Below are 21,830 nucleotides of genomic sequence, written 5' to 3'. Positions count from 1 at the left end.
TCCCCAGTCTTATCATGAGGAAAACATCAGACAAATTTCAATAGAGGGGCATCGTACAAAATATCTGACCAGTTCTCAAAACGGCCAAGGTCATCAAAAACAAGAAAAGTCTGAGAATCTGCCACAGCCAAGAGGAGTCTAGAGACAGGACAAATAAGAGAATAGACCTTAAAAGATCTCCATCACAAGAACAAAAAAAATTGTAACTAGGTATGGTGATGGATGTTAACTAAACTAATTGTGGTGGTTATTTTGCAATACATATATATATATATATATATATATATATATATATATATATATATATAATTATTATGTTATACACCTGAACATAATACAATGTTATAGGTTAATTATATTTCAAAATGGGGGGGAGAGAGGGAGAGGGAGGAGAGGGAGAGTTGGGGGGGGGGAGGGAGAGAGAGAGAGAGAGAGGACAACCAAATGTAATGTGGCATCCTGGATGGGATTCTAAAAGAGAAAAAGGATATTAGGTAATAACAAAGGAAATTAAATAAAATATGAACTTTGGCTTATAATAATGTATCAATATTGGTCCATTAATTATAATAAATGTATCATACTAATGAAAGATGTAAGTAATAGGAGAAACTGGGTGTATGGAAAATGGTAACTCTGTACCTTCTTTGCAATGTTTCTATAAATCTAAAACCGTTCTAAAAAAGTCTATTAATGATAGTAACAACAACATGTAGCTGAATGAGTGAAGGAATTCATTCTTCATGGTGACAATGATTACTGCTCCCTTCTCACAGAGATATTTCAAGAATTACATGTAAGAACCTGCATAAAGCATTTAGCGCATGGTACATGCTCAATTCAAAGCACTTGCCACCATTCTCCTAAATCTGCTATGGAAGCCACTGGCCCTATGGAACTATTTAAATTTCAATTAAGTAAAAATTAAATACATTAAAAATTAAGTTGGTCAGTGGCCACAACCACATGTCAAGTGCCCAAAAGTCATATGGAGCTAGTGGCTACTAGATTAATGCTGATAAAACACATGCCCATCATTGCAGAAAGTTCTACTGAACAAACGCTGCACTAGACAATGAATGGGATGATTATGTGTTCTTGACTCCTTCCTGTCCTTCTGCAAATGCCATCTTCTCAACCTTCCCGACCACTGTCTTTCAAATTGCAATAACCCTAACATTGCCCATGCCTTTTCCCCAGTTTACTTTTCTTCTTACCACTTTTTACCACTTGATTTCTTTTCTGCCTCCGCCTCTAGCACTGCACTGTTTAACCCGGTGGTCACTGGCAATGTGTGGCTGTCGAGCCCTTGAAATGTCGTCAGTCCAATTTCAGATATGCTGTGAGTATAAAAGACATACCAGAAGTCAAAGATGTTTGAAGACAAAAACAAAGAATGTAAAACATCTCATAAAGTTATATTGATTACATGTTAAAGTAACATTCTGGACATAAATTGGGTTAAATAAAATACGAGGTATGATAAAAAAAAAAAATACTGTGAATGCTGTTGCCGAGGGCCAGCCAACGGAAAGGCAGGGATTTTCAATATGGGAAGTGTCGTGTGGAACAGTGTGTGACACGTGTCCACTTGTTCGGTGTCGTCAGTTGGGTGTGAGCGATGGTTGAGAGGTGTGTCCTAAAGTGTGCCGTAAATCATCCTCCACCATGACAATGCTCCACGTCACATCGCTTCTGGTACGACAATTTCTGTTAAATAAAAACATGACGGTGTGTCCTCATCCACCTGATTCACCGGATCTGGCACCGTGCGACTTCTGGCTCTTCCCCAAAGTCAAAATGACCATGAAAGGTAACTGTTCTGCATGCATTGAGGACATCCAGGCAGCCACGACAGCGCAACTAAAGTCACTCACGAAAGAGGACTTTCAGCACTGCTTCAGGAAATGGCAAGAACAATGTGTAAGTGCGTTCAAAGTGAGGGGGACTATTTTGAGGGGGATTAATGGCAATGTGTCTTTTACAATAATAAATCTCTTAGAAATTTAAACATTCAATGTAGTTTTTGATCAGACCTCATCGTACATGATTAAAATTAACATCATCCCCTGTTTCTTTTTACGTTTATCTTTAACACGGCTACTAGAAAATTTAAATTATGCATGTGACCAACACTTCAGACTCGCTTATATTTCTGGGCAGCGCTGGTGTAGAATGGGAGCCCGAGAAGGGTATTTTAGTTTACTGCCCATGCAGTGACTGGCACATAATAGACGCTCAGTGACATTTTAATGAATGAATGTTAGGCTGAGCCTCTGGAAACCCACTAGTTCTAGTAGTCAACACTGTTGGAACGCTGACCACGTCCCATGCTCCTCCTCTTCACCACACCAGATAAGGAAACTGAGGCCCAGCGAAGTGACGTCAGCCCCTGTCAAACCGCACGTAGTGCGGAAACGTCGGGACTGGGATTCGAACCCGGGTCCTGTCCCCATAGCCCTGGCGCGCTGACCGTTCCTACCTTGTAAGGCAGTGACTGCGGCTGCCGCAAGAAAAACAGGCGCGGGCACACAACACGCGCTCGATACGGTGCGTGGCTCTTCGACCACCTCCTTCAGTAGGCCTCCGTAAGCCCGACCCCAGCTGGACCCTTCCGTGGCCATCGGCGGCCACCCGCGACTCCGCCAGCCATCGAGCCCTTCGTAGGCGGCGCCGGACGGAAGTCCCACCTCCACCGCGCGCCCTGGGTCGCCGCGACAGCCACGCCAGCCAATGAGAAGCGCGCCGTGGCGGACGCTGGCCAATGGGCTCGCGCGCCGGGGGGGCGTGTCCGGGCCGCGGGCCGGAGCGGGTCGTGCGCGCTGAGGAGGAGCCGCCGCCGTCGCCGTAGCCGCCGCCGCCGCCGCCACCGCTACCGAGGCTGAGCGGATCCGTTAGCGTCGCGCCGCCGCCGCCCGCCCGCCTCGGAGCAGCCCCGGGCCCGCCCGTCAGCGTCCAGGTGAGGCGGGGGCCTTCGGCGGCGCGGGACTGGGTAGGCCGCCGCAGGCCTGAGCTTGCCTAGCCGGGCCGCGGGCGTCCGCGGGCCTGCACCGGCCGAGGCCCAGGCCGCGCCGGGCCGGGAGGGGACGCGCGCGGGTCGCGCTGGGCGGGCGGGGGCTGGCCGGTGTGGGCGCCGGAGACAGGCCCTGGGCCGGATTCCTCGGCTGCCGCGAGCGGCGGGCGAGGGGGACCCGGCGTGGGCACGCGCCTGCCTGCCGGGCTCCACCGCCGGGGCCCGGGTAGTCTTGGAAGCCGGGCCTCCGGGGGTGGGAGAGCGAAGCCAGAGGTGGGGAGTGGGGTGAGCGCTTGCCGCGCGCAGAGGTCACGGCCCACCCGCCCGATCCCGTGGGAAATCCCTTAGGTTCTTTTGTGGTCGTTGTCAGAGGACCCCGGCCGACCCGAGGTCCTTTGAGAAGTGTGCGAACCCGTCAGTGTGTATGGGAGTCCTAGGAAAATATGTAGTTTTTGAACGCCATCTCTAACAAAGCTCTTTTTGAGGCGGGGGACGTTTGGATTTGTAAAATGTGTGTGTGTGTGTGTGTGTGGAAAAGACAAACTACAGGTAATTGAACAATGGGGGATGGATGTTCTTCCTTTTCCGGAGTCCTCTGCCGCCAGGCTTCTTAAAATGGTTTCTAAAACCTCCTGGGTGCACAGCAGCGGGGGAAGAACTTCTGCTTGTGCCTCCCGCTGGAGGGCTAGAGCCCCTCTTGCCGAAAGTATTCGCGTGGGATCCGGATGGCCGGTGCTCCAGAAGTGGGAAGCTGGGGAGGATCCTCAGACGAGAGAAGGGTTTCTCAACCTTGGCATCACTGACATGTTAGGTTCTGATCCTTCTTGGGTTTGGGGGCAGCTTTGTGCATTGTGGGACGTGAGCAGCTTCCCTGGCCTCCACCCTTTAGGTGCCAGCAGCGTTCCCCTCGCCCCAGTTGTGAAGATCAAAAATGTCTTCACATTGCCACAAGTCAGTCTCTCTCTCTCTCTCTCTGTCTGTCTGTCTCTCACGCGCGCGTGGGCACACACACACACACTCACGTGTGAGAACCACTACTGGACCAAACGATCTCCCAGTAAAAGTTCCTCCAGCCCCATCTCTGACGCCTCGGGATCCAAGGCTCCCAAGACCTTGAACAAACTCACTTGTGGGGGCCTTAGTTTTCTTACCTGCAAAAACAGGACTGACAAGAGTATTGCTGTGCAGATTTAAGGGTGTGGGAAGCCCCTAGCACTGTGCCTGGCCTGTGAGTGGCAGGCACTGAATAAATGAAGTTGTAAATCATTACCGGTACTTAGTGAGGATTTATTTTGTTCTTGACACTTCACAGACATTGATCTCCAACCCCGGAGGAAGGTGCTGTTACAGTTTTCATTTTTAGGGACAAAGAAACTCAGGCTTAAATGGATCACTTGATAGGACCAGTCTCGCAGCAAAGTGGCTGAGGTAGGATTTGAACTCAGGCCCTCTGACTCAGAAGACTTCTTATTAGTCTTAACCACCGTGTTTTATTGTTCTTATAGTTGCAAAGGGCCCAGGGGACCCCAAGAGGAATTCCATTTAGTTGTCATTGAACATCTTCTGTGTGCAAAGCATTGTGCTGGGGTCCGTTATAAAGCTCTGCAACTTCAAGGCCTACAAAGAGGCCAAGGTATATGAACATCTCAAAATGTGGAAATAGATCATGTTTATGTTGAAACACTGGTTTTGAGGGGGCAGAATTTCCGATTGAATGTTTTAAATCTGAGGTTATGGGGCAGCAAGAGGAGAATTAAGAAAATAGTGTCTTCCTGATGCTTGCTTTATTGCTTCTCTCACTCCTTGCCTCCCATTTCTATTGTTTTTTCATACTCCAGCAAGAGTTGTCTTAAATGCAGATCTGATCATGTCAGTCCTGATTAAAAGTCTTTGGGCAGGAAAAAAGCAAATTAATTTTTAAACCTATTTAGGTGGCTTAAAAGCTAAAGTTTGGGATTCCAGGTCTTTCATATTCTAACCCTTTTTGATTTCACCTGCACATAGACCCCAAACTCCAATGCTCACTCTGCCTGTTGCCCCCACTGCCTGGAGTGCGTTCTCCTCCACCTAGAGATCTCTTTGTTTTGCTGTGTGGCTCAGATCAGAGCTCATTCGCCATTCGAAGCCTCCTCTGACTGCCACTTTTTCTCTACCCCCACCAGAATCAACTGTTCCCTCGTTTGTGTACCCATCCATTCAATTTATTGAATCAAATTAAATGCTAAATGGTGAGAGCAGTGCAGTTGCAGCCTTCGCCCCTAGGTGGCAGTAGTGAAGCAGAGAGGCCGACCTGAGAGTTTGGGTCAGGGGAAGAGGGAGGAAACCGGCCTACAGAAGGGAACTGAGTCTCGATTCCCCTTTTTAACCAACTCTCCCTGCTCGGGTGCTATGTCCCAGGCATTGCGCTGGCCTCTGGGCAGTGGTGATTACATTATGGGCATAGATTGTTGTAGCTCACTCTGGTAAGTGTGGTGATGGTTATAACTGGCTGATGTAAAACCACCAAAAAGGACACTGGTAACCAAGCCTTGGGGGGCAAAGGAGATCACAGAGTGCTTCCCCCAGGAAGTGAAGCATGTGTACTGGGGAGGAGTTAGCTGAGCAAAGACCACGGGGAAGGTCTTTGCAAGATGCAGGAACAGCACTGGCAAAGGCACAGAGGTGGGAACACTTTGGTTTGTTCAGGAACCCACATGGGGTCTGGTACTTCAGGGGCAAGAACGGTGAAGTGAGTCACTTGGCGGATGTGCAGAGGGCGTGGATGTTGTCCTGTCGGCCACACCAGCGAGGCTGTTAAGCTGTTACAGTCCACAGAGTGAAGGAGTCCCATCTGTGCATGGGAGGAGGAGTTGGAGGGGCCTATGCTGAAGGTTAGCAAACCAGTTAGGAGTGGATTCCTTTCCCTTGGATAAGAAAAGTCGGGGCTATGACCCCGGGCTGCAGTGATAGGGAAAGAGAGGGGACGGCTTTGAGACGTAGTTAGGAGCTAAAGATGCAGGACTCCGCAGGTATTTACATATGGGATGCGAGCAAGAGATGAATGATTCCAGGGCTCTGCCTGAGTGACCGGTAGATGAGCATTGGTCACTAAGAAAAACAAGGTGAGAGAAGGAGCAGTTTAGAAGGTGGACATAAACAGGAAAGAACGTCACTCAAGTCGAATGTGTGTGCATGGGTATATGGACAGTGAAGCGTGAAGGTGGCAGAAAGCAGCGTCCATGTCCCTGTGTGTTGAAGGGACTCCCTTAGGTGATCACCGTCCATCTCCACTAGACCCAAAGCCTCTGTACATTGGCCACGTCTATCATCACACTTTTGTCGCCTGAAAACATGAAACACAACTGCTTGTTGGTTGTCACGGGGAACAGGGAGAAGTGAAAGAAATTGCTTCCTTACGAACTTACAACCTGAACTGGGGAGAAAAGATACAGACGTGTCAGATTCGAGAAAAGGTTGAAACAGCGGGTCGTAACAGCATTGAGAGTGTGGAAGGAAATGATTGTCTGTTGTTCAGTTATTGGTTTTGATGAAAGCGCTTGCGTCCAAACTGGTCATTGTGATCAGACAAGTATGGGCAAGAGTTTCCAGGTGCAGCCAGAGTAGCCCAAGTGAATAAAAGAGGGCACCAGGAGCCCGGAAGCCTGAGTGGACTAGTTTGGGCTGGCAGAGGGTCAGGAGATGAACTTGGAGATGAATCTAGAAAAATATGCCAGGATAGAAGGTTTGGGGGCACAATCAAGAGGTAATCCTGGAAGATTGCTTTTCTGGGGAATAAACAAGGGTGTGCAAACCAGTCAAGAGGCTTTTGTAGTACTGAGGTGGCCTGGTAATGGCCTGAACTTGAGGGTTGGGACAGGAGCTGCATCTTTATCTTATATCCCAGTGCTTGCTCTGCACCTGGCGTGTGGTCAGCACTCCATGTATGCTGGGGGAAGGAAGGGTTAGAATGGAGCTCAGAAGTGAGTGAATCTAGCCAGCTGTCAGAGACATTTATGCCTGAGGAAAGAGGAACAGGAGAGGGAACAGTCCAGAACCCAATGGCAAGACTGATGTCATCACGAACAGAAACAGGGAGACAGGAGACAAAAGAGGAATGATTTGGAGGGAAAAGATCAAGTTGAGTTTGGAGACAGTTTCTTAGGTGATAGAGAGAAGTGGCTTAGAAGACGTGGATGTGCCACCAAATGAAGTAATTCATGGAGAGGAGGAGGTTTGAAGAGGGGCTAAGGACTGGCGGGGAAGAGATAAGGGTGCTTGCAACTGGAGAGACAGGGAGGTCAGAGGTCAGGGACACAGCTTCACCTCAAATTTGTTACTAAATTGGGAGTGAGGGGATAGGACTTGAATAAGTTCATGTCTGGTGAACAGATTAAGAGACCAGCTGAGCGTGGCTAGTTGGCTCAGTTTGTTAGAGCGCAGTGCTCATAACACCAAGGTCACCCGTTCGATTCCCTCATGGGCCAGTGAGCTGCACCCTCCACAACTAGAGTGAAAACAATGGCTTGACTTGGAGCTGAGCTGTGCCCTCTACAACTAGATTGAAAAAAAAAAGCAAAACAATGACTTGACTTGGAGCTGATGGGTCCTGGAAAAGCACACTGTTCCCCAATATTCCCCAATTAAAAAAAAAATTTAAAAGGCCAGCTGATTTATCCCAGGTTATTTGTGTGATTGAGCAGGGAACTATGAAGGAGCTCTTCCATTTTCCATGAGATGCTGTGATGGTGTAATCATACTGGCTTCTGTGGAACCCAGTCCCATTAGAAAAGGCATCAAAAGTGTGGATTGTTTCTAGGGTCCCAAAGAAAGAGTTGAATGTTCCTTAGTGGACCCAGAGGCGAGTGGTGAAGTGGGTGCTTACTGAGTGTCAAGAACTGTGATGGTAACATTCCCATTTTGCAGATAAGGAAACTGAATTCCAGGAAAGGAAGTGACAGACCCACAGTAGTTCATCTGATTAGTAGTGGGGTTAGTATTGGAGCTCAGATCTGCCAGGCTCCGAAGCCCCTGGGTTTTTCCTCCCTGTACCATGTTCCTTTACCGTTCTGTGTAAAAGCTCTAGACTGGCCCTGACCAGGCAAGAAGAAGCAGGAACTCTTGGCTGGGCTGTGAAGCTGATCATATTCCTTTGGGCCCAGGGGGCACTTCACCTGGGCCAGATACTGGGCTTCACCTGATCTGCTTTTACCCCAGGCATCTGAGCGTGGCAGATATGGAATTGCTGTGACTTAGCTGGAGCCACCCCAGCCAAGCGGCTTTCCCCTCCATGGGCTGTCAGAAGGGGCGAATAAGAAAACGTGTACCGTGTCCATCTGAGCCTTCACCTCTTACAGCAGTTTTAACTGGGTCAGGTGGTGAGTTCAGGTTTTTTTTGGCACCAGAGCATTTCCTGGGGGACCTTACATTCCTAAGACTTACATTCCCAATGCCCTGAAGAACTCAGAATTTTACATCTGGAAAGGACCTTGGAAATAATTGAGTCCAGGCGCCATCACATGATGTGTGAAGTGTCAAGGTTGAGCCTGAGGATACATTTGATTGTTTTAGTTTTATTCTCGCTCAAGTAGTTTAGAAAGCCTGCTCTGTGACTATAAAATGAGACAGATTCTCAAGGGTGCCCAATGGAAACCAGTCCTGCTTTGCGTATGTACCACCTATATATTTTTATGTCGGTTGTATGTATATGTCTCCCTTATATATGCAGTAGGTAGACTGCTGATGAGAACGTCATTGCTGAAGTCACACAGACAACCGGGATTGTTTAAAATAGTGTGATGGGCCTGCAAACCTCAGATCATCCAAACAGAACTTCTCCAGGATGCATGCAGTTAACTGAAGACTTTTCTAAATCAGCAGGAGTCATTTTGATAAATTCAGAGTTTTCCTTTTTGCTCCCTGCAATTGGTTTTGATTCTGTGGGATGGGATGGTACTTATTGATTATCCTAAAAAAGTAAGATTCTGAATGTGTTAATAGACTGTCAGGACAATTTCCAGCTGCCCTTCTTTAATGTAAAAGAATGTACCAAATACACATGATTCCTGGGTGAGTCTGAGACCCAGTGTACCTGTGTGATGCACCTATGGTTTGCTAGTTACCCTGGGTTTGCTTGGTGACCCTCAGGTGACAGTCATGTAGCCCTGTCCCTCAAGGCCCTCACCGATGAGATGGACGAAAAACAAATAAGAGTCAGGGTGATTTGTACTGTGATAAAGGTTTACACCAATGGTGTACGGGTGCTGAGAATGAGAGTGACCTATTGTCCTGAGAGACTTTCCAAAGATGAGTGAGGAAGTGATGGAGAGGCAGGCGAACCTGCAAAGGTAGCAGCTGTGCCAGAGGCACATGAAGGTCTGTGGCATGCCAGGGGAGAAGCTCGTGAGGGCAGTACGGGCTGCAGCCGCAGGCTGGGCCTCAAGGTGAAGGGCATTGGGTTTCATCCTTGTTCTGGAGTGACAGTTGGAGGCCGGACCCTGTCACTTGTTAACAGTGTAATGACCAGCCAGGAGTACAGTAATGTCAGCTCAGAGCCTTGGTGGGTAGTGACACCACAGAGGGGAGGAGCCAGCTGGATGGGGCTGAACGTGCTGACCTGGAGGTGTCTCCAGAACTTCCTCGTGGAGAGACAGGCTGAGTGAGAGGCGATCTGAGAGGCTGCCAGGGGTGGCTGCGAACTGGAAGTCATTGGTTGTCGGGCAGAGATGAAGGCCTGGCTGTGGTTGGAGCTTTTGGGGACAGAAGCTGGTTTAGAACAGGTCAGGGAAATGGACCCGGAGAGCAGGGTAGAGTGGCCTCGAAACCCTGAGAAACTGTGGTCTTGGGGTTTTAGTTTCTCCCTTGATGCCAATTGACCAAGAACTGGGCCTACGGGGGGTGGGGGTGCTGCTCAGCTCCTGGTTGGGTGTCAGGAGGAGCCAGCATGCTGGGGGACAGGGCTGCAAAGCCGAAAGTGCACTTTTTAAATGTTTGAAAATTTATTTTTTAATTCATTCTCTTTGGTGTAGGGTTCTTTGAGTTTTGACAAATGTAGAATCAAGTGATTACCACCATGATCGAGATATCAGAAAGTTCCATCACCCAAGAAACAAAAATACATTGACCCTCAAACAACGAGGAGGTCAGGGGTACCGTCCGCCTGCACTGTCAGAAATCCTCGTGTCACTGAAGTGGACCCTCTGCATACACAGACTCCCGACAGCAGCTCGAAATACTTATTCCCTCAGTGCTCCCCGTGTAGCAGCCCTTCTCCTGTTCCTAGCCCCTGGCAACCACTGATCTAATACCTCTGGTTTTGCCTTTTCCAGAATAGAATCATACAGGGTCTGGTTTCTTTCCCTCAGCAAAATGTTTTTGAGATTCATACAAGTTGTGTTCATCAGTAATTAATACCTTTTCATTGCTGAATAATAGTACATCGTATGGTGTACCATAGTTTATCCACTAACATGAAGCTTAAAGGACTTTTGGGTGGTTATGAATAAAGCTACTATAAACACTTGTGTGTAGGTTTTTATGCGAACATGACTTTCATTTATTTCTCTTGTATGAAGACTAGGAGTAGGAGGGGGTCATATGGTGAATGTATGTTTAATTGTAAGAAACTGCCTATCTGTTTTCCAAAGTGGCTGTAACATTGTTACATTTCTACCAGCAGTGTAGGAAAGTTCTTGTTTCTCCACCAGAACTTGATATTGTTTGTTTTCTTATTGTTTGCTTGCTTTTGTTTTTGTTTTTTTCGTGTGTGTGTGTTTTAAATTATAGTTGACATCCAATATTGTGTTAGTTTCAGGTGTTGTTTGCTTCTGTTTTATTTTGTTTTAGCCTTTATAAATGGGTAGTGGTATCTTGATTTTCATCCTAGATGGGGAATGTTATCTTGATGTGGTTTTAATTTGTATTTCTCTACTAACTAATGATGTTGAGCTTGTTTTCACATGTTTATTTGCCATCCTGTTCATCTTTTGTTATTTTTTAAATTGGGTTGTTTGTTTTATTATTGTTACAAGTTTTGAGAATTCTGGATACAGGTCCTTTTTCAGATACGTGATTTGCAAATATTTTCTTCCAGTCTATGGATTGTAATTTTCCTAGCGATGTCTTTTGCAGAGCAAAAGTTTGTTTTTTTTGGGTTTTTTAAAGATTTTTTTATTGGAGAAGGGGAAGAGGACTTTATTGGGGAACAGTGTGTGCTTCCAGGACTTTTTTCCAAGTCAAGTTGTTGTCCTTTCAGTCTTAGTTGTGGAGGGCGCAGCTCAGCTCCAGGTCCAGTTGCTGTTGCTAGTTGCAGGGGCCGCAGCCCACCATCTGTTGCGGGAGTCGAACCGGCAACCTTGTGGTTGGGAGGACGCGCTCCAACCAACTGAGCCATCCGGGAGCTCAACTGCAGCTCAGCTCAAGGTGCCGTGTTCCATCTTAGTTGCAGGGGGCGCTGCCCACCATCCCTTGTGGGACTCGAGGAATTGAACTGGCAACCTTGTGCTTGAGAGCCCACTGGCCCATGTGGGAATCGAACCGGCAGCCTTCGGAGTTAGGAGCACGGAGCTCCAACCGCCTGAGCCACTGGCTCGGCCCACAAAAGTTATAAATTTTTTTGATACCCATTTTCTCAATTTCTTTTAAATGAATTGGGCTTTTGGTGTGGTATCTAAGAAATCTTTGCCTCACCCAATGTCACGAAGATTTTCTAGAAATTTTCTATTTTCACATTTTAGAACAGAGGTCGGCATACTTTTGCTATAAAGAGCCATGTGATAAATATTTTCAGTTTTGTGAACCATATGATCTGTCACAACTACTTGACTCTGTTGTTATAGCACAAAGGCAGCCACAGACAATACATAAACAAATGAGAGTAGCTGTGTACCAATAAAACTTTATTTGTAAAAACAGGCAGTGGGCCAGATTTGACCCTCAGGCCATGGCTGGCCAACCACTATTTTAGAAAGTTAACTTTTTACCAGGCGTAGAGGACACCCGTGCCTGAATTATGAGAATGGGGTAATTATTGCCCAGTTCATCATCCTTGAAGGCAGGGTGAGGGAGAAGGCAGAAGAGCAGATGCCTAACTCAGAACAAGGGTGAAGAGAGGGATAAAGTAAAATAGAGGAAGGAGGAGGAGAAATGTTCAAATCACATTTGGACCAAATTTCAGTGTGCATTTTAATTTTTCAGAGTTTTACCCTTGCACTTTGGTTCAGGCTTCAGCAGATGTTTTTGTTTGTTTTTGAGCTAATGGTCTCAAAGTCTCCTAGCCACAGACGGTTTAATAGATTTGTGGAGGTTTTCGTGATTAAACCTGATAATGCTGGTGGTCCTGTGCTTTCTACCGAAAATTGGTATTTATCTAACCATCCCCCGTTAATGCATATTTAGATTAGATTCAGAGTTTCACCTTTTCAAGCCAGGGGGTGCGTGTTCTTTGTACATATTTCCATGCACTTGTATAATTATTTCTGTAGAGCAGAACCCCACAGTTCTGAGTCAAAGGGTAGAATTCACATTAAAAATTTTGGTAGGCACTGCCAAGTTACTCTCCAAAAAGGTGGTACCATGTCACATTCATATCAACACTGTATGAGTGTTTCCCCCTTTACACTAGATTTAATCCATCTGACAGGCAGAAAGTAGCATCTCTTTTCATTTCGCATTTTCTTCCTTATTGGTGAACTTGAGCTTTCCATGGTTTCAAAGCCACTTGAATTGCTGCCATCTATTAGTTGTAGCTCATATTCTGTGTCCACCTCTCTGCTAGTGATACGTCATTTTTTTCTTATTAATTTGTAGGTGTTCTGAATGGAATTTTCTCAAGCTCGGCAGTATTGACATTTTGAGCTGGATAGTTCTTGGGGAGGCGGGGGCTATCCTGTGCCTTGTAGAATGTTTAATAGCATCGCGGGCCTCTACCTACTAATTGCAAGTGGCATCCCCTCCCCCAGTTGTGATCATCAGAAATGCCTCCATACATTGACTGTCCAGTGTTCCCTGGGTGCAGAATCACCCAGATGAGAACCACTGATTTAAGTAACATAATAAGTAGCAAGTTGACCCTTGAACAACTCAGGGGTTAGGACTCCAGCTCTGGTATAAAAATACAGTTGACCCTTGAACATCACGGATTTGGACTGTGTGGGTCCACGAAAGGCATTGCAAAGCTTGCAAGCTTTCAGTCTGGAGTTAAGGTCAACTGTATTTTCTCCCAGTCTGCTGCTTGTCTGTTTCTGATGCCTTTTGCCACACAGAAGTTTTTAGTCTTACGAAGTCTAACTTTCCAATCTGTTCTTTTATGGCTTTTGATATAACCTACTTTATGAAGATCAGGGAGCATAGAACATTTTCAAATAAGTAAAAGAAATGCTTGGAGATTGGACTAATGTTCTACGTTGTGTATAGTCTGGAGCAAGTTCAAGAGCGGAAGGTAGAAAAGACCTGAGTGTTTCCAGTAGGAAACAAGAAAGCATATCCACTTCTTCTCTCAGCGTTGGTTCCGGGATAGGGAGGACATGCTGCGCAGGAGATGTGTTTGGGTTTTTATGTAACCACTGGCAAGGCTATTTTAAAAGAAAGCTGAGTGCTCCTGACAGTGGGCGCTGGGTGTTTGAGCGTAAAAGCGGAACTGGGCAGTAGGGATCTGGAGAAAGGGTGGGCTGCCTCCCGAGACCTCCAGGCTGGTGGGCGGCAAGATCTCAGATGTTTTTCAGCCATGGGGGTGGGGTGAGGAGGGTTGAGTGCCTGTGTATTTAGAGGCAGGGACATGGGACAGCTCAGGTTAGGAAGCCATGCCTGTGAGCAAGCCCAGTGTGAGTTGTGCTCCCAGAAGGAGTGGTCTTGGCACTCTCAGTTGCACTGATCCACACTCTACTCCAAAGCCATCACTTTGCTCTGATGTTTGTCACTGAAAGTAAAGACTTCTGCAGGCAGTTCATGACATTCCAAAGCTTGCAAGCTCTCAAGACCCACTTTCTCTCACCGCTAGAAAAACCCTAAGCTTCCCCGCGCGATCGTCATGGCCTTTGGCAGAAAGGGATGCAGGACCATTGCCTGCCTGCTCGAGGACGGACAGGCTGGGTTGGCCGTCGCAGGCTCATCAGCTTCCAGCTGCATCAATAGTGCGTGTGGAGACCGGAGACAGCGGAAATCTTTGGAACGCTCTTGAGAGACAAACACTGCTCAGGAGCTTGAATGACAGTGCTAGAATTGTTTTTGTACGAATGTGTCTCTGAAGGCCTCTTAGTAAGTGGAAATGGTTGAACTTGGACTTTTAATAGTTTAATAGACCATTTTTTAGAGCAGTGTTTGGTTTACAGAAAGACTGTGAAGAAAGTACAGAGTTTCCGGATACCTGTCCTCCAACCCAAAGATCCCCTACTGTTCACATCTCGCATTAGTGTGGTACGTTGTTGTAATGAGGAGCCAGTACTGATGTCGTGCGTATTAGCTGCCGCCTGCAGTTGCCTGAGAGCTCCCTCTTGGTGATGCACATTCCACGGGTTTAGACAAATACAGCAAGAAGTGTATCCACTGTTATAGTGTCATGCAGAACAGCCTCACGGCCCTACAAGTCCTCTGTGCCCCCTGCCTGTTTACCCCTCCCTCCCCCCAACTCCCGGAAACCACTCGTCTTACTGTCTACGGTTTTGCCTCTCTCACAGTGTCATGTAATTGGGACCATGCAATCCGCAGCCTTTCAAGCTGTTTTCTTTCATTGAGGGGCGTGCATGTAAGGTTCCCTCATGTCTCTGTGGCTTCACAGCTCATTTCTTTTTATCCCCGAATAATATTTCATCGTGTAGATGTTTGTTTCTCCATTCGCCCACTGGAGGACGTCTTGGCTGCTCCCAGGTAGAGGGCAGTTGTGCAGGAAGCTGCTGCCAACATCTGTGTGCAGGTTTTGTGTGCACATGAGTTGAACTCATAGTGTTGAAGAGAAAACTTAAGTGCCGGTGCAGTCATTAATTTTGCCTCACATGCTGCAACACGAACAGTAGGAATTTACTCGATGTTTTTGTTTTCCCCCTGCAGATTTTTTAAAAATACAATGTCTAATGGTTATGAAGACCACATGGCCGAAGACTGCAGGGATGACATCGGGAGAACTAACTTAATCGTCAACTACCTCCCTCAGAACATGACCCAGGATGAGTTGCGAAGTCTGTTCAGCAGTATTGGTGAAGTGGAATCTGCGAAACTTATTCGGGATAAAGTCGCAGGTAAAGAAACGCAGCTGTTTTTGTAGAGGGGGTGCTTGTGGCTGTCCTGCTAAGCACTGTCTTCTCTGCCCGTGATGGCAGCGCCCGACTGCAGAAGAGCCGCAGCCTTGCAGAGATGCTTGTGAAGTTTCATTTTTATCTCAAACGTTACTTGGCCACCGCCCTGGTGTAAGATTGGATGTAGGTTCCCAAAACAGGAAAAATTCACTGTTAGAGAGCGTGTCTAAAATAAGGGGGTAGGAGGGGAGGAAACATGAGGAGACACCAGAAACGGGGTCTGCTCTGAGAGCTGGAAGGGACCAAAGGCCTGGCGTGGGCCCACCTATGGAAAGGGCTCTGGCCAGCGCCCTGCCCCAGGCAGGCCCAGCCCTGTATTCCCAGGCCCACAGCAGAAGGCTGAGTCCCCCATGGTTGACCCTTTGTTAGGTGTGGGCCACCCTGACTGCTGACACACCATCACCTTGAACATCTGAAATCCACCGAGCTTAAATTCAGTGTGGGGGGCGGGAGTAGGGCAGCGGTGTGGGGTTGGCAGGCCACTCAAAGCCCCACTCCCCACTTCCTCGCAGTGTCTTCTAAGCCTCAGGTCCCCATCCATAGTGGGGGCGGGGGGTGGCACCTACCTCATAAGGGTTTGTGGAAGGCCTGGTAATAGAGTAGTTCTCATCCTGAGAGCATGGTTCTGATGGTTCTGGAGAAAAACGTGGAAAGAACAGGTACTATGAAGCACTTTTTCCTTTCTTTTCTCCTCAGGGAGGAACACTTCCAGGGAGCCTTGCTCCTCCTCCCCCTCTCCGCCTCTCCCCCTTCCCCTTTTCCCTCCTTCTCTTCCTCTCTGTCTCCCCTCCACCCCTTCCTCCTCTCTTCTCTGCTCTGGTGAGCTGAGAAATGGACAGTCCTTCCAGGACTCTAGGTTGTGGGACTATGATTCCCTACAGTGCAAACTAACTTCAAAGGAAACTATTTTTATTATGGGAATATAATCATATCTTACTCAAATTTACATAAAAGTAGGGTAACATATTGAACCCCGTGTACCCATCGTCCTGCTTTGTTGACTCAGCATTTGCCCGTGACAGGACGATACCCGTGCCTGGCACGACCCCTAGAGAGGCCGACAGACGCGTATAGGGAGTTAGTGCGTCATAGCAGGATATGGACCTCAAAGTCTCTTAAGGACCCTTCCAATTCTGAGAGTGTGTGATTTAATAAATGTATTCTAAATAGCAACTTTAGATAATACACAAAATTGAACAGTGTTAGAAACCACTATCATCTCCTATTCCAAGAGACCTTCCTGAATAAGAGAATCTTTGTTCACAGGGGTTTTGAAATTCTCCTGTGCTGCTAACAAGTCTTGCCTTTTCCATTTCCGTTCTGGTGGAAGGGGACTTTCAGCCCCATTGCTGCTCCTCAGCATTACAGTCCCCATTTTGATTTTGCGAGCGTTCTCACGGTACCTGACTGTGTTACCTGTCTCTTCGCTTGTTGTGGTTTTCAAAGGAATGTGAGCTATGTTAACAGGAACACCTAGATTTGGTGAGATTGGCCTGGAGAGTAGAGGACTATGCAATCAATAAAAGTGTAATTTGAAAGTTATTTCAGTTCAGAGATAAACTTTTCTTATCTTTGGGCAAGATAAGTGTAGTGTACCAGGAGTTGTAGAGTAGGTGGGCCTGGACTCGTATTTCAGCTCAGCACCTTGCTAGCAGTTCTGAAATTGAATGAACGTAGCTTTATGAAAAACTTACTGTGTTCTCACTCCACCAGTGTGAAAAGTTTGCTGGCTGGTCCTGGGGCCCGGGACTTACATTTCACTGCCCCTTTGTCCTTTTATTACACTGCTCTGGTGAAACCCCGGACATGGTTACGTTAGTCCAACTGCTTTCTCCTGGCCAGGCTCTGCTGCCCACCCCAGGGAGAGACAGGCGCCCTGTCGAATCAGATCGCCAACTGAGCTCGGCTACCAGGGAGTCCTATCCCTGTCTCCTACAACAACCGTTTCAGAGGTTGTTTCCCCTCAGGCCCTTTTCATACCAGCTGATGACTGCCTCCTACTTCACAGTGAAAATAACAGCCATCTCTACCTCTGTCCTGCATCCTGTCCCTTCTTGGCACCCCAGGAGCCTCAGGCTATGCGAGTACCCACTTTTCTGGGTCTTCTCAAGATTGCCCTGTCAGCATTCAGCATCCACCAGTCTCTACTGTTTTAAAAAATCCTTGCTAAGATTCTCCAACTTCTGTAACTCGGGGTTTCTCCATTTGCTCACTACTGACATTTAGGACTGGATAATTCATGTGGTGGGTGTGAGGGGGACGTCCGGTGCATTGTAGGATAGTGAGCAGCGTCCCTAATTTCCACCCACTAGATGCCACTGGCACTTTTCTGAGTTGTGACAACCGAAAAATGTCCCCAGATATTTCCAGGTATTCCCTGGGGGACAGAGTCACTCATGGGTGAGAACCACTGCTTTAGCTGTTGCCCTCTCCTCCTATTTACAGAGCTGACAGATTGTCTCCTCTTCCTTCTGGAAGCTTCCTCTTCCCTTAGCGTCTGTGAGCCACCCACCCTGGCTCTCACCCAGCCCTGAAGCCTTGCTCTGTCTTTCTTACAGTCCCTTCCCAGGCGTTGACTTCAGTGGTCCTTAGGTTTATTGCCAGGCCTCTTCTTCCTAAGCCTACACTGTAGTAAGTGGATGTGCCCCCATGGTTTAACTTCCCCTTCAGTTTGTCACCCCTCTTTCAACCACAAAGCTCCCCTGAGCTCCAGACCCCTCAGCTCCTCAAATTCAGTGTTTCCCAAACCGACCTTGACTCTCCCACCAGCCCTCTGCTTGAGTCCCAGTGTCCCCATCTTAATGGATGGCACCATTGTCCACTTAGTGGCTCTGGTCAGAAATCTAAGCGTGACATTTAAAGTGTGCCCCTGGCACTTGTGCTTCTGGATGCTTCCATCCCTTTTCCTCCTACTCCCCTGCCTTCCTCCTAGACCAGGCCACGTCATCCTCTGCTTGCACTAGCACTCTTGCCTCTTAACTGGCCACCGCACTCCTTCCAGACCATTCTCGCTGCAGCACAGGAGTCTTTTTAACACTCCATATGTCACCCTGTAATTCACCTGCTTTAAAACCCCTCAGTCCCAGTTCCCATCTGCTTTAGGATGCCTTCCCTGGTCTGACCCAGTCGGCTTTAGATGCTTCTCCTAGGTTCCCACGGAAACCAGTCAGACCTGCCGCATGGGTTTCCACACTGCACGGAAGTCACAGCTTGCTTGTTCCATAGGTCCTTGTAGTTCTCGGAGGCAGGGACCCTGTTAATCTCCGTGTCCCTGGAGGCAGCCACAGTCTATTGAAGGAATGAATGAATGAAAAGGTCTGGGGACTGGGGGGAATGCAGATCAGCATGGACATTCATTCACCCAACAAATATGTACTGAGTGCCAGCCATGCGCCAGGCCCTGGTGACAGGAGGCATGAGGGATGGGGTGGCAGCTGGGATGCCGAGAATGTTTCACATGTTGGCCTCAAGGATCAGAACGTTTCTGGCCAGTTGGGCCCCAGCCCCCATGTTGGGGACATGTGTTTATTGCTGCCTGTTCCATCCACTGTCACTAGCTAGCCTTGCTGTGCCGCCCTGCCCTGCTGTCTGTTCCGGCATCTGGTCCCTCTGCAGACACCATAAGGCCCACAGGGGACCAGGAGCCTGCCTCCACCCTCCTGGACTATCTGTCTTGCTGGCCATTTGGTCCCCAGCCTCAGGCCCAGCTTCACCCAGCTTCTGTTTCGGCTGTGTACCTCTGGTCAGGATAAAGCCCATACCCCTGCTGCAGCTCTCAAGTCTCCTGGGGACCTGTCCCTGTCATCCCAGCCACGGCACCCTCCACTTACCCTCCTCTAAGGCTGGACTGAGCTGCTTGTCATTTCCTAGACACACCTGCTCTTGTACTCTTGTGATTTCACAAATGCTGTTCCCTTGGTAGGAATGCCCTTCCATGCCTAATCAGCCTGACCACTTTTTTTTTCTTAATGAGAATCACTTTTGCTCCTTATAGAAAAAAATTTCATGTGAGACAAGCAGGAAGAAAAGTTTAAATTACCCGTAATCCAACCTTTGTTGTTCATGTTCTTCCAGACTTTTTTCTTTGTATGTTCCTGGTCATAAGTGTGTGCTTTTACAAAAATAGGTTCACACCACCCAAGCTGTATGGGGAACTTTTCTTCCTGCGTCTGTGAACATTTTTCCCTGTCGTTGAACATAGCTGTCTCATCATCTCAGTGGTTACATAGTATTCTGGTGTATGGAGGTTCTGAGTTTACCACAGTTTGCTGTGGCTGTTTTTCCATATTTGTAAGCCTCACTGAGATAAGTATCCTGGCACAAATCTTTGCTCACTGGGTATTTTCATAGAAAGTCTTCCTAGCAGTAAGCCAACAGATGTGGGAGTGTGTACAGTTGTCCCCCCTCATCTGTGGTTTTGGTTTCCATGGTTCCAGTTACCTGCGGTCAGCCGCTGTCCAAAAACATTACATGGAAAATTCTGGAAATAAACATTTCATAAGTTTTAAATTGCACATCATTCTGAATCGTGTGATGAAATCTCTCAATATCCTGCTTCATCCTGCCCGGGACATGAATCAGCCCTTTGTCCCTCGTGTCCATCCACGCTGTGTACGCTCCCTGCCCGTGAGTCACTCAGTAGCTGTCTCAGTCATCAGATCAGCTGTCACGGTATCGCCGTGCTTGTGTTTAAGTCCCCTTATTTTACTTCATAGTGGCCCCAGAGCGTAAGAGTAGTGATGCTGGCAATTCAGATTTGCCAAAGAGAAGCTGGAAAGTGCTTCCTTTAAGTAAAAGGTGTGTATGCATAGGACAAAACGGTATGTATAGGGTCCGGTACTACCCGTGGTTTCAGACATCCACTGGGGGTCTTGGAAAGTGTCCCCTGAGGATAAGGTGGTACTGCTGTACTTTCTAAAAACCCTTGACCCGAATCACCAACTTGCCCTGCTGGGTGGAGGTGGGGGCGGGGGCGGGGTCCAGTTTAAATTCGATTCCCTCCTGGCCATGCCATTCCCTAGGTGGGCAGGGTTTCTCATCTTTGCCAGCCTAAGTGAAAAATGACATCTGATCCTGGTAGTAATTTGCATTTCTAGGAAAGTTTATTGTTTTCACATACTTACTGGCTATTATACTCTTATAAAATACCCTTCTTGTCGACTCATTTTCTTTCTTCTGCAGCCATTTGCTGTTTCTTATTTATTGCCTGATTAGTTCATTCATCCCCCTAATACCCAGTGTCTCCCTCAGTGAAATCTTCCCGTGAGCCCCCACAGACCTTTAAAGGAGGAGCTTGACTGTACCCGCCCGCTCACGTTGCAGACCTCATCCATAGGGCGCTCAACACCCTCCATCATGTACCCCAGATTAACTTGAGAAACACTGAGGGATTAAAACAGTCCATCTGGCTGCTGTGGTCTGCAAACGTACGATGAAATGCTGTGGAATCAGCTCTTGGTTTTAACCCTCTCCCAGAGAGAGAGGAGGTGTTTGGAAACGGAAGAGCCCTGGTCCAGGGTTGCCCAACATGGCGTGAAGAGTGCTCCTCACTGAGGGAGCCTTGCTTTTCTCCAGGCAGCGGTTCTTGGGGTGCTGGCCCCTGACCAGCAGCAGCCCCTGGCTACTATGGGAAGAAACAAGTCTCGGGCCCCACCCAGACCCACTGAATCAGCCAGGCCAGGTGTTTGAACATCTGTGGTTTAACCTTCCTGGAGGGAGGGCAATGCTGCGGTCCAGGCGAGTCAGGGAAGCAGAGCTGAGGAGCATTGGCCTGTGGCCAGAAGACGGTGGGGTCACGCTTCCTACACTGTGGGGAAGTGAAAGCCTGGGTGGTACTGGCCTCTGGGACATCCCTTGACCTCAGACTCAGGGTTTACTTGTTCTTGTTCTCTGTCCCTGTCCCTTCTCTCTTTCTTTCCCTTGTTTCCGCGCCTCCGCTCTCCTCTACTTCTCCCCTCCAGGGACTCTGGTGGCTGCCACCCCCAGACCCGACTCCGGGCAGGTCCTGCCCTCCACGAGCCCCAGCAGCCCGTGCAGGATCCCTGTCCTGCCAGAGCTCTGCCCCTGCGCACCCCTGCTCCCCCGCCAGACCTCAGCGCCAGGCCTCAGGCTTCCCTCATTTGGGGCTGGTCTCCCATCGCCCGCAAGGGGGAAGGGGCAGCGCCTGACCTGCCTTCATGGCCCTGAGTCTAGCAGGCTCATTGGCCCTAGGGGGCTGGAGAACCATCGGAAGGGACTTCGAAGGGTAGATTCCCAGCCTGCCTGATATCCTGGGTCCCCACATGGCTTGTGGGCCCTATTAGAGAAAGAGGAATTTGGGGGTTGTTTTGGCCTTCCCCCAGGCGCCTGGTACTCCTCTGTACCCCACTGGGGCTACCCACATGCACTTCCAGCGTCACCTCTCAACCTGGGCACACTGGAATCCTGGGAGCTTTCAAGCCTACTGAAGCCCTGTGATACCCTTCCTGCACCTCCCCACATCCATGCCAATTTCATTGCTCGGGGATGTGTCCTGAGCAGTCATCATTGATTAGAAGCTGCCCTGGTGATCGTCG

The 21,830-nt window shown here is 48.4% G+C and overlaps 1 protein-coding gene across 2 annotated transcripts in view; it reads left to right on the top strand.

Annotated features, from left to right (window-relative positions):
* Window positions 1-2,772: 2,772 nt before the first annotated feature.
* The window catches only part of ELAVL1 (ELAV like RNA binding protein 1), a 36,628-nt gene continuing 17,570 nt past the window's right edge, over window positions 2,773-21,830 (top strand). For both annotated transcript variants that reach the window (XM_081076199.1, XM_081076200.1), the window contains exons 1-2: window positions 2,773-2,959; window positions 15,032-15,219. In XM_081076199.1, the coding sequence (XP_080932325.1) occupies window positions 15,048-15,219 (172 nt within the window). In that variant the 5' untranslated portion in view covers window positions 2,773-2,959; window positions 15,032-15,047. The remainder of the gene's footprint in view (window positions 2,960-15,031; window positions 15,220-21,830) is intronic.

Source organism: Rhinolophus hipposideros (genome assembly GCF_964194185.1).
Source record: "Rhinolophus hipposideros genome assembly, chromosome: 16".
In the NCBI taxonomy this organism is placed as follows: Eukaryota; Metazoa; Chordata; class Mammalia; order Chiroptera; family Rhinolophidae; genus Rhinolophus; species Rhinolophus hipposideros.
This window is presented reverse-complemented; position numbering and strand designations above follow the sequence as displayed.